We start from the raw sequence: 12,038 nt of genomic DNA, 5'->3' as shown, positions 1-12,038 counted from the left end.
TGTGAGTGCAAAGGCTCACGTGCCTGCTTCCTGCCATCTCCTATCTCCCAGCCTGTGCCTAAACCCCAGGCTAACTATTCCACAGCTTTACCCTGATTACTCTTAAAAGTACTCAAGCTTTCACCCTGAATATTCCCTAGTGCAGTTTAGACCATGCTACCTCTTATGTGACACTTTCTCCACAGCTGGAGGACTGCAACAGCCTTAAAAAGAATATTTGAAGGCTACTGTTATATCTGTCCTTCAATTGTCTCAAGCCTCAAACTATTTGCAGGAGTCAACTCCTGCGCCAATGCTCTGAAATGTTCCATTTCTCACATAGAACGCCTCTAAGAGGTACTTTAAAGGAAACAGCACTGCATGTATTTGGAGAAGGCAACACCAGATGCTTTACCAGAACTCTAAATGCTTCTTCTGGGAGAGCATCAGTGTTGTTCTTCTGCAGAGGCAGATGCAAGAAAGCACACAACATAACTGTTTGCAAACAGTTACCATTCAGCAGTGTGAGCAAACTGAAAGATCCTACTTGCAGCAAGTAAAAAATGCAAAATGATGGTAAGAAAATAATAAATACTTCCCAGAATATAAAGTCATGCTCATAATTCTTGTCTCTGCAAGTGAAATGTAGTATCTTAAGTCACCTCGGTAGAAAAGCTGCTCAAGATTATTTCATCACGAAATCATAGAACTGATTTACTTCTCCCTTGAGAAGCTGAATACAGTTCAGGCCACTATTTTCCAATTTTCAAAAGCACTTCTAGTCAAATGTATTACATATATTTCTGAAGTGTCTGTCGCTTCAGTTTCTTGGCGCACTTCATTCAAGAGTTAAAAAATACCCTGCTGCACAGGTTATCCACATCCCCAGATGGTGCCTTTTGTGATTGCTCAGTGTGAGCTACCACCATCACGTCCGACTGCACCAAGCGCTTTGTGACGCCTGAGAAACACCGGGCATCTTTGCTTTCTGCTCAGTTACACTGAGTTTGAAGGACGGGACACTCAACTAGGAGAAGGCCGAAGTAAAATTCTGCTTTGCATTAAGGGTTTCTGAAGTGAAGCCCGTCCCTGTGGGACACAGGCGATCGGGAGCATCAGCCCCGCCGCCGCTCCTCAGGCACCGCCGAACAGGCAGCGTGTGCAGCTGTGCACAGCACCGTCCGGAGGGCAGCGGAGTGCAGCTGAGGTGAAGAGCAGCCCAAGGGCTGGGTTTTCCAGGCACTGGAAGCTCCCTCCAGGCCCTTCAGAGCTCAATTGCACACGGGCCGCCCGCAGCGCCCGCCACAAAGTCCGCACCCGGGATCGATGCGCTAGGCCTCTCGGCGGGGCGCCCTGCTCGGCGCTGCGCGACGCGGCGGCGGCCATGGCGATCGATGCGCTCGGCCGCTCGGCGGGGCGCCCTGCTCGGCGCCGCGCCCCCCGGAAGCGGAGACGGGCGGCGGCCATGGCGGCCATGGCGGGGGAGCAGCGTTACCCGCGGAGCTCCATCGAGGATGATTTCAACTATGGCAGCAACGTGGCCTCGGCCAGCGTCCACATCCGCATGGGTAAGGACTGCGATGGGTGGGAGAGCAGCACGGCTCCGCCGCAACCCCCCAGAGCTTGCGGAGAGGTCCCGTTGCCCGCGGTGGCGGGGCGGTGGGGGGATGCCCTGCGCAGGTGCCCCTGTGACACCCCGGTCACCCCCGGCCTTGAGCTGCACTCGGGCTCCGCGCAGTGTTTTCACCTGGCCAAAGGTTGTGAGTGCGGAGCCAGGGCGCTGTTTAGTCCAGGTCAGACATCAAGGGTGAGGGGCCGCGGCCGGCGAAGGCTTTGTCGTTTAACCGTCAGTGAAGGGGGTAGGTGTTCTCCGGAGAGCGCTTACCCGTGGACCCGATACCCTGCGGGGATTCAGACCTGATTTTGTTCAGCGCGATGAGTTTTGAAGTCCAGACATGACCCATGAGATGCGCAGTCCCTGCAGAGACGCGCCTCCCCGAGGTATTGAGGGAAAGCCTGGACGTGGCAGTGGGTGCCATGGTGTGTGACACAGCGCTGTTGGACTCTGTGCTCTCACAGGTCTTTTCCAAGCGTATTCATTCTGTGATTCATAAATACTAGAATTAGTGACTGTAATTACAGAAGTTTAACCATGAGACTAAAGGATTGGAATTTCTTCTGTGAGGTGTTAAAATTTTTGTTTCTTCCAAGCATTTGGCATGCCTTCCATGTTAATCCTCTGTCAGTTAGGTCATTAGGCACCAGGAACATGATGGAGAAGGTGTGCTGTCAGTATAGTGAGAATGGGTGTACGTGGGTCTTAAACTGATCCAAAGTAAATTCCTTGTAAGTGTTTTCTTTTTTTTTTTGTCATCATTGTTAATAGTTAAATAATGATGTCCAGGAATAAATGCAATTTTGCTGTAATACTGTGTCAGGTTTTTAAAGTAAAATGGCTTTTTACGACTTTGTCTGTGCTTTTTCACTGACTTTATAACAGTTCCCTCTGAAAATGAAAACTTGTATCTGATTTACTGTTAAACTTTGAAGCTGTAAGTCAAAAGTGGTTTCATTTTTATTTTCCTTTTCCAGCATTTCTGCGAAAGGTGTACAGCATTCTTTCTGTTCAAGTTCTATTGACCACAGTCACATCTGCAATTTTCCTATACTCTACTGGAGTGCAGGCATTTGTTCATGAGAGGTAAATTCTTAGGTGAAATGCAGCTGTTTAGCCTGTGTTAGGTATAAATTATGTAACTTGTTGCTACACTTTGTAATCATTTTTATAATCTGTGGTTTTGTTGCTGTAATAGATACTTTTTAACTTGATTAGGGAGTAACTTCTCTGACATTTTTCTCCTTGGTTTACTATGAAAACCATTATTACCCTTTTTGTTGTGTTGTTATTTTAATCAATGCTTTATTAATCGTGCTTATTTTAATATTTATGCTGTGCAAACTTTTACATGAGCTGCAGAACATCTCAGTTACTGACATTTCTTGTTTTACAGTCTAAATACTTTTAGAATCTCTTTGGAATGCTGTTGTTTATAGGTGCCTGTTCCAAAAAGCAGAATCATGTCTTATTCCTCTTCCTCCCTCTCCCATCTTCTTTTTCCCCTTACCCCCTCCCCACTCCCCCAAAAGAATTAGTCTCCTTAAATTCCTGTGGGCGTGCTTCATTTTGCCTCTCAGATTTTCATGATAAAATGAGTCTCAGAATGCAAACTGCAGTGAACAGGCCAGGGAAAGGACCAGCTGGGAAAGGAGGAGAGAACCATGTCTAGCTTCTGTTTTCCTCCAAATGCACTTTTGGACTTCTACTTTCACTTTAAAGCCCAAATATAAAGGAGGATTAAACACTACATGAAAGTTTCAGTTTCTGTATAACCTATAGTGTATACAACAGTGGTTGTAAAACCACAGTTTTCTACATAAACCTGATAATTTAAAATTGTCCTACTTGCTTGGAACTGTTGAGATTTTGTGTTTCATGTTGGCCCCATTTTTCTTGGAGGGCTACTTGAATTATTTAGCAGTACTTACTGGTCACTACTGATTTTCTTTGGTGCAGTTAGTGCCCATGTTTGTTGCATTCAGGCGCTTATGGAAAATAGTTCTCTGAATATGGAGTTCAGAACAGGCAAAATGGTACATATACTTTAATGCTCTTACTTTGTATGGATGGATTTTCTTCTTTGTATGTGCTCATTTCCAGGTCATGGATTACTGGGCAATCTTGAGCTTTAGTATGAAAAAGTTGTCTTTACTTGTGACTGTGCTATTTTTAACTGATTATCTGTAGTAGTATTCTTTAAACAGTTTTATTGTAAACTTGCCTTACATTTACTTTGGATATCTTTTCCTAGATGTTCATTTAAAAATTTGAATTTATATAAAATGTTCCATAGTCTTACAGATATTTAAGTTTGATCATTTTTTTTTTTAATATGGAATTTTACAGGCCTGCCTTGCTTTTGATATCTGGGTTTGGATCTCTGGCTGTAATCGTGGCACTGACCCTCTACAGACACCAGCACCCTGTTAATTTATACCTGCTGCTTGGATTTGTAAGTGCTTAATTAAGTTAAATTATTAGTTGATTATTAATTCAGTGTAATAGTCCCTTGAATATCTTGCATCATAATTAATTCCTTGAAACTAGAGGTATGTCATTTGTTTTTCTTGTATTCCTTGAAACATATCCTATATATTTATGAAGGTCTGAGTTACTTTTTGGAGATTCTGCCTACAGGTTGTTCCTACATAGCAGGCACTTCAGGTTTCTTTCAGCATCTTTTTAGAAAGAGTGTTAGAACTTGGAACCAATTTGAGCAAGGGTTATTGCATGTGTGTAGAAATCTATCTGCTCTCATTGTTCTGTTGATGTCAGGGATTTTTTCTATGCAATTGCTCAGTAGGAAAGGAGGAGGTATTCCTGTTACTTAAATTGTTAAATGGACAGCCTTCAGTAGAGACCCAAACCAGCCATATACTTTATTCTTCCAGCTGTCTTTTTGATGCTAAATTCTGAGCATGTTTCCAGCACAGGCAGATCTGTCAGAGCTGTCCTCAAATTTTAGTCTTCTGCCTGATGTTATGAGTATGTGGATCCAGGCTAACAGTTGCTCTTGGATATTTTGGATTATGTAGCAAATCAGTCTTCTGAAAAGAAGTCACAGTAGCTCAATTAAAATTTGAGGTTTCAAGAGTTGCCTAAATTGTGTTTGTGTTAAAACAGAAAGACAGCTTTCTGTGAAGTAAACAGATTATTTAAAGGGTAAGTGTGGAAGGGAAACTGATGCAGACACTGTTAGACAGCTGTCCAACAAGATATTACAAATATATTACTTTTATAATATATTACTTTTACTATCCCTTGAATAGTTTGTCAGAAGTGTCATATAAATGCTGTGCACTTACAGTAGGAAATGTGACATTTTTCTATAGGGAAAGTCTGTCACTCATTTTCACTTTGTATTGTACTTTTTTAATGTAACACAATTTCCAGTCCAGGAGGACAGTGTGATAGCCATTTTCTTGTTGAAAATTAAACATGTTTTCATACAGAAAGATTTAACAGGAGACCTAATGTTTAATGGTTTGATTTTTTTCTTACCCTCGTCTTTTTTTGGGTTTGCTTTTTGTAGACTCTACTGGAAGCACTGACAGTTGCCATTACAGGTAAATAGTAGCCATGCTATTGTCTGATTCCATAAAGAATTTGGAAATGAATCCATTATATTGTACCAATTGCCATTAGGGTTTTCTAGATGTGACTAAAATGATAATGAATCCTGTTTGAAAATTTCAATGACAGTGATAGGAGTTCAGCAAAACCAGGAAATCAAGGGAGAAAACTGAATTCTGATTCAGATACGAAACTGTATAAACTTGAAGTGAGAAACTGGGGAATCCATTCTTTCAGTATAGTTAAAAATGTTCTCTTTCATAATGTTCAGCTCGATCTTCAAGTTGAAATAGTCCTACCTGCCCCCTCAATTTCCTCAAAGGGAATCTGAGTTTGGAGAATTCTGTGCTTCATGGTCAGGGTTGAAATGAGGCAGTGTGCAGTCACATCATGGCATCATCTTGAACTATACCTTAGAGCATAAGATGAAACCTCTTCATTGTGGCCTATGATAGCCTGATTTGGGGATAGAAAAGAAAAAGGAGGAAGGAGGGAAGAAAAAGATTGCACATGTTTCTGCTATCTTTCCCTTCCTGTCCCCTAATCAAAACTTCGAGCATTTCTAGGGGATTGTTTTATTTTTTCCCCTTGTTGCAATATTGTGAAAAATTTATACAGTTTTTTTCCTTAAGGTCTCTGTTATCTGTGCTTAAAATCTTTTTGTTTTGTTTTGTTGCTGTGTTCATAATTCTGACTAGGGAAGATCTTTTATTTCCATTTAAGAAGCTACAGCTATAAAGTAACTGTCAAACTTACTTAGTACACGATCCCTGAGTCCTATGATCATGACTTTGAAATGCAAAGACAAGTTCAGGCATAATTTACTAAATTTTCTTCACAGTTAAGTTTAAATTTCTGTTTCCTCAAAAGATAACTCAGCAAATACATAGGGTAGAGTTCTTTAATTGACAGATTACTCTTTCTGTTTATAGTGAGTTTCTATGATGTCTCCATCGTCTTGCAAGCCTTTATTCTTACTACTGCTGTATTTCTTGGATTGACTGCATATACCTTGCAGTCAAAGAGAGATTTCAGCAAATTTGGAGCAGGGTATGTTGTCATATTGATGATTTTTTTTTTTAAATTTTATGTTGTTGTTAAGGTTTTGGGTTTTTTTTCTTTCTTAAACCAAGCTTTGCAGGTAAAGTAAGGAATACAGGTCAATAGAACCTGCTTCAAGGGAATGGTGAGGGTTATTTATTTAAAATTATTCATTTTACCCACTTCTGATCCTTGGTAAATTCTTTTCAGTGATAAAGAATCTTAAAACAATTAGAAAACTAGTTCACATGGATTTTTCACTGAGAGAGAAGGTAGATGTTTCAAATCTTTAAAAAAATTAAAGTTAAAACATAACTTTTGACAGCTTTATAAAACCTTTACTGCTGAGACCAGTAAACAGTTGGCATCTAAGAATTCCATTTACTTGCCATATATATTGTGAAGAGGTGTTAGAAAGGAGGATATTTTAAGTCTAAAAGAAAGTATATTGTTAGTCACAGTGTAATTTATTTTCTTTCAGCCTCTTCGCTTGTTTGTGGATTTTAATCATCTCAGGTTTCTTGAGGGTAAGATACTTTGTGTTCACAGTTCAAAGATATTCACAGTATCACAGAATGGTTTGGGTTGGGAGGGACCTTAAACATCATCTATTCCACCCCTCCTGCCATGAGCAGGGACACCTTCCACTAAGATCAGGTCACTCAGACCTTTTACTAACTTCTAGTGTAACTAAAAGGTTTGGATCAGCCCACTATAACTTAATGAAAGAAAATTGTTAGCCAGATCCATTACTGTTCTACATCATGCTGGTGATCGTGTAACCACACATTTTCAATTTAGATTTTTGTTGGGTGCTGTTCTTGCCAACTCAATAAAAGGAGTATTTGGGTTGATTGACAAAATTTGTCAATTGAGATCGACTACTTGATGAAGAGAATGTGAAGGACATTTGAGATTTAATTATATTTTCTAGCTTCTAGTTTTCTAGTCTGCTGTTAGTATTCTGGAGACCAGAGCTTCCTCCCTCTTAAGTGGAGGCACTTTTACTCAGTCAGAGATTGTGTGACTGGAGAGTATTTGAATAAGAGCATTGAAATATTACCATAATACTGTGGTTTTGTGTACATAACAGTAGAAAGACTGTGTTTTAAATGTGGCATATCATTATGCAGGGATTTTAATATTTAAAAAAAATGAAATTCACAAGTATCTTTTTCATATTTTATCTGCCTCCAGCTGTTTTTCTATAGTGAGACAATAGAGTTGGTGTTTGCTGCTGCTGGAGCTCTTCTGTTCTGTGGATTTATTATTTATGACACTCATCTGCTGATGCACAAGTTGTCCCCTGAAGAGTACATACTGGCTGCAATCAATCTCTACTTGGACATCATAAATCTGTTCCTACACCTGCTGCGTTTTCTGGAGGCATTTAATAAAAAATAGTCAAAAGCGGAGTGGTTTGACTACAGCACAATTAAAGTTAGTTATGGATGATCTGCAAACTCAGTAGTTCTGCCTTCTAAAGACTGAATCTTTATTATGTTTGCATTCCATGAATATTGGTTCCTCCTTAGGGGGAAAAATGCCTTTTTACATAGCTACAGATCTTCTCCAGACCATGTATATTATGTAGTTAACATGCTGTCTTCATTACAGTCACTTTTTTAATCACTTAATTTGCTGTGTAATTAATGATTAAAATTTTGCCAACTCCTGTTTACTTCAGAATAAGCTTCCCTGCTGTTCTGTAGCTGCTGAAAATGTTTCCTTTGGGATTGATCATTCGTTTATGTACCACATAAGGGTAGCATGAGTTTACCATTGTGCAATGTTTCACTGAGATATTTTTGTTGTTGTTTGGTAAATTGAAATGCTGTCTCTGACAGAGGTACTCTGTCCTAGTTAAGGGCTGTCACTATGGAAGCTGTGAAGGTGTTAAAACAATTAAAGGGAATATTCTTTATTTTAGTACTATTTATTGCCTATCAGTGTTCTGAAAAATCATTTGGAGATTGATTATGGCATTTTATCAACTTATGTATAATAAAACTCACTGTGTGTCAATAAAAATTGGAAAGCCTTTAGTCTGTTCTTGGAGAACTTCGGGATGCTGAGAATGAGCGCTGCAGACGGCTCGGTGCTGGCAGGGTAGAGGTGCTGGGACTGTGGCTGCTTCCCACGCTGTGGAGATGCTGGAGGGGCAGGCAGCGTAAAAACGGTTTTGAAAGGCTTCCTTTCTGTTCAGTAAGGTATTGTTACTGCTCGCAGTCCTGTCAGTGAGGGGTGGGAGACGAGGAATGCTCTACTTGGGGAAGATGCGCGTCCTGCCTGCCCCACGCTGGCACTGGGTGCGCTTTCCGTGAGGCCTCCCAGCTACCACTGCGGATGGGTTTGAGCGAGTGTGATAGCCTCCCCCTTTGCCTTAGGATTTCATTCAGAACAGCGGGGCAGGAGCTAAGAACAAATCCCTGCTTTTTACGTTGTGATGGAGCACACGTTTATCCTTTCATGCCTCCCCCTCGCTCTGGCAGCGCAGCGCCGTCCGGCACAGCCCCTCAGGGGCGCAAGCGGGAGTGCGGCTGCGCGCTCGCTCCGACACTTACGGTAGAGCCCATCTACCCCCGCGGGAGGTCGGGCACCTCCGTGTGCGCATGCGCGGGCGGGCCGCGTGGCCTTGCGCGAGTGTGTGTGGCGGCCTCGCGCGCGGCAGGTGAGCGGGGCGGCCCCCCCCCCCCCCCCGAGTGCGCGCGACCTCCGCCGTGTGCGCGCGACCCTCCCTCAAGCGTTCCCGCTTCCCTCCCCGCAGGACATGGCGAAGAGCCTGAGGAGCAAATGGAGGAGGAAGATGCGGGCGGAGAAGAGGAAGAAGAACGCGCCCAAGGAGCTGGAGAGGCTGAAGAAGATCCTGGGAACCAAAGCGGATGTCATCATGGAGGAGGTCAAGGAGGTGGCGACCGTGGTGCCCCCAGAGAAGGTCCTGGAGGCGAAAGGTGAGTGCGGCCCTGGCTGGTTGTTCCTGCTGCAGTCGCCCCGGTGCGGCAGGGCCCGCGGTGCTGTTACTGCCCCGTGACTCTCACCGCCGGCATCAGCCGTGTGTGTGGTTGTTTCAGGGGGAGAACAGGCACTCGGCAAGCCTGTGTTCTAAAGCTAAAACACTGACTCTGGTCATTTCGCAACACTGCCATCCATACTGTCCATACTGCATCCGGTCACTTGCGGAACAAGGTTATTAACATTTGGTTTTAGTACGTAATGTATTGTATAAAGAGACATCTCTCAGACCCTCAGGTGAATGCGGATTCACCAGTTAGCAGTTGTTCCAATCACAGCATTATGTTTGCTGCCAAACTGTCCTAATTTGAGGAGGCTGCTGAACATAGAGTAATTGGGGTAGGAGTAATACGGGCCCAGCTTCTGAATACTAATTAGTGTTACATTGCACGTAGTGTAGGAGTGGATGGTATTAGGTGTCTACAAATAATGCCATCTTCCTCCTTGTGTCTGGAATCGAATGTAAACTGTAAAGGAAGTAACCCAGGAAAGGGAAACAAAGGTTTAAATAGCTGCATACTGGATGGGAGTCAGAAAAACACCTCCTCTTTCCAAAACTGACGTCCAAACTAAATCATAGTCTTATTTTGATTCTCCAGTTTGTGCCACTTAAGATGTTCTGATATTGGAAATGGAAATAAAATGGTATTTTAAAAATACTTGTCCAATTAAGATTAGCTTCAAGTATAATCTGTAACTTTGTCCATGGTTCAGATTTGTCCTAGAAACCAGGTGTAAAAGTTATTCTTTAAGGGTTAGTTAGAATTGAATTTCCAAAATGTTTTGGAACACTGTCAGACTTCTGATGCTGAAGTCGAAGAGAAATCATTCCTTTAAACCTAGTTTCTGAAATAATTGCATGACTATCTGTCATTTTTGCACCTCCTTCCAACTCTGCTGGCAACTTCTCTACAGTGGCCAATTTCAGTTGGCTTTTTCAGAGAGATAGCAGCCTCAGAAATGCCTAAGAAAATATGTATTTCACAAAACAGCTACAAGTTTTGTGAAAATAATGGTGTTTTCTTTGAGAGGACTTTTCAGTACTAAATGTAGGAGCTCGCATTGCCAAGTGTTATGAGAACTGAAGTAGATAAAAACTTCACCCATAATATGTACTTCCTGCAGACAGATAAATCATTTTCCAGCCAAAGAAAGTACATAGGTAAATATTATAGACATCTTACCCTATTACTTTAGGGTAAGCACACTGTGAATTTTTTTTTTTCCGTTTTAGTTCTTAAGAAAAAAATAATATAAGATCTGCTGTGCTGGATAGGCTTTTGGTTCTGCCACCAGGCCCTGTGCTGATTCTCTACTGATTGCAAGTATTTTGCAGGCCCCCCAGTTTAGGGCTCCATAAGCATATCTCTGATGCAGATTCCTGTAGCCTATCAACCTCAACTGTTGAAGCAGCATGTTGGCCTTTTCCTCCTGAGCTTTGTCTCCCAACATTAGACAAGCAGTACATCAAAGTCTTTTTTCCTCTCCATAAAACTTGTGGTAAAGGCGTGAGTTGCACACATATGGTTTGGGAACAAGGCTGGGATGAAATTACAGAGCACAGTTGCAGTCAGTACTTAGCAAGGTGCTCCTCTTGCACTTTCTTATCTCCCTGAGACATGACGTTCATGGGATGTTAGGCAGCTGGGGACACCCTTCTTGGGAGTGACCATGTCATGGCAGTCTTCCTCATCTCTTGGGAGTGACCATGTCATGGGCAGTCTTCCTCATCCTAGGGATTACTCCTCTCCTTCTGCCTGTAAATGGGTTAGACCTGATGTCAGGCTCACTCCTTGAGGCAAGTGTGGCATCACTGGCTGATACTTCCTACTGTCATTGTATTTCACCTTTTCTCCTTACTATTCTTTTTACTTGTATTCATTTTCCACTCAGAATAATTTTTTAGAGCAGATCTTAAACGTTACATCCTAAAAAGTGTGTAATTGTGCGTATCTTTCAGTAAGCCTATGGCTTCCTGCATGCTTCCATGATGGAATTACAGTGTTCTTAGACACAGGATTGTAACAGATTGCTGATGAAAGAATAAGATGCTTTGCCCATACATGACCTTTAGGAAAAATATTGCACACTTACTGTCAACTCTTGAAGTTCCTGGGTTGCAGTTAAATTGATCTGGAAAGTGCTTTCAGTTTATAAACCCTTCAGTTCTCTATGTACAAATACTGTTGTGTCTAGGGATATTTTTATCATTTGGGGGAATCTAGTAACAAAATAGCTTCTGTGAAGCTGATTCTGATATTTTACTCACTAAAAATACCTTTAATTTTCAGATGACTGCAAAATGGAGCTGGACAATAAACGAAACAAAAAAACTCTTCTAGACCAGCATGGACAGTACCCAATATGGATGAATTCCAGGCAAAGAAAGAAGCTTAAGGCCCAGCGTGTTAAAGGGAAAAAAAAATCAAAATTGGCCAAAGGCCTCGTCTGGTAAAATCAGTTTTGTAAAGATAATGAATATTTTATTTAACAAAATAAATTTTCCACATAAATTCATGAGATTTTGTGCTTGGTCACTGTGTATAATTTATTGTGTTGAATGAATTTTTGAAGAGACTATTTGGCCAGCAAATGATGAAAGAAATTACAGCTTGGTGTCTGCCAAACTTAAAAAGCAAGCTGAGTGCCTTTGAATAGACTAATTGTGTGTGGTTATCTGTTTTCTTGGGGGTGAAGGTCTTCCATCTTTTATACTGTGAGCACCAAAAACAGTAAAGGAAATCCTAAAAGTAATTAAACCAAATGTTTTTGTACTGTGGTCTTTGTCAGTGTAACTTGTCTTTTAGTAAATATA

At 41.6% G+C, this 12,038-nt stretch overlaps 2 protein-coding genes across 2 annotated transcripts; both read left to right on the top strand.

Moving 5' to 3' along the window:
* Positions 1-1,413: 1,413 nt before the first annotated feature.
* TMBIM4 (transmembrane BAX inhibitor motif containing 4) lies at positions 1,414-8,256 on the top strand. The gene is made up of 7 exons (XM_036401447.2): positions 1,414-1,547; positions 2,572-2,680; positions 3,944-4,049; positions 5,130-5,163; positions 6,103-6,220; positions 6,693-6,738; positions 7,409-8,256. The coding sequence occupies exons 1-7, from the start codon at positions 1,445-1,447 to the stop codon at positions 7,613-7,615; spliced, it is 723 nt and encodes a 240-aa protein (XP_036257340.2). The 5' UTR covers positions 1,414-1,444; the 3' UTR covers positions 7,616-8,256.
* A 554-nt stretch (positions 8,257-8,810) lies between these two features.
* On the top strand, positions 8,811-11,740 carry LLPH (LLP homolog, long-term synaptic facilitation factor). Its single transcript, XM_036401440.2, has 3 exons — positions 8,811-8,882; positions 8,979-9,162; positions 11,515-11,740. Exons 2-3 carry the CDS (start codon positions 8,982-8,984, stop codon positions 11,676-11,678), a joined length of 345 nt encoding a protein of 114 aa, XP_036257333.1. The 5' UTR covers positions 8,811-8,882; positions 8,979-8,981; the 3' UTR covers positions 11,679-11,740.
* The last annotated feature ends 298 nt before the right edge of the window (positions 11,741-12,038 follow it).

This window comes from Molothrus ater, chromosome 5 (assembly GCF_012460135.2).
Source record: "Molothrus ater isolate BHLD 08-10-18 breed brown headed cowbird chromosome 5, BPBGC_Mater_1.1, whole genome shotgun sequence".
NCBI classification, from domain to species: domain Eukaryota; kingdom Metazoa; phylum Chordata; class Aves; order Passeriformes; family Icteridae; genus Molothrus; species Molothrus ater.
Note: the sequence above shows the minus strand (reverse complement) of the source record. Positions and strands in the feature narration are given on the sequence as shown.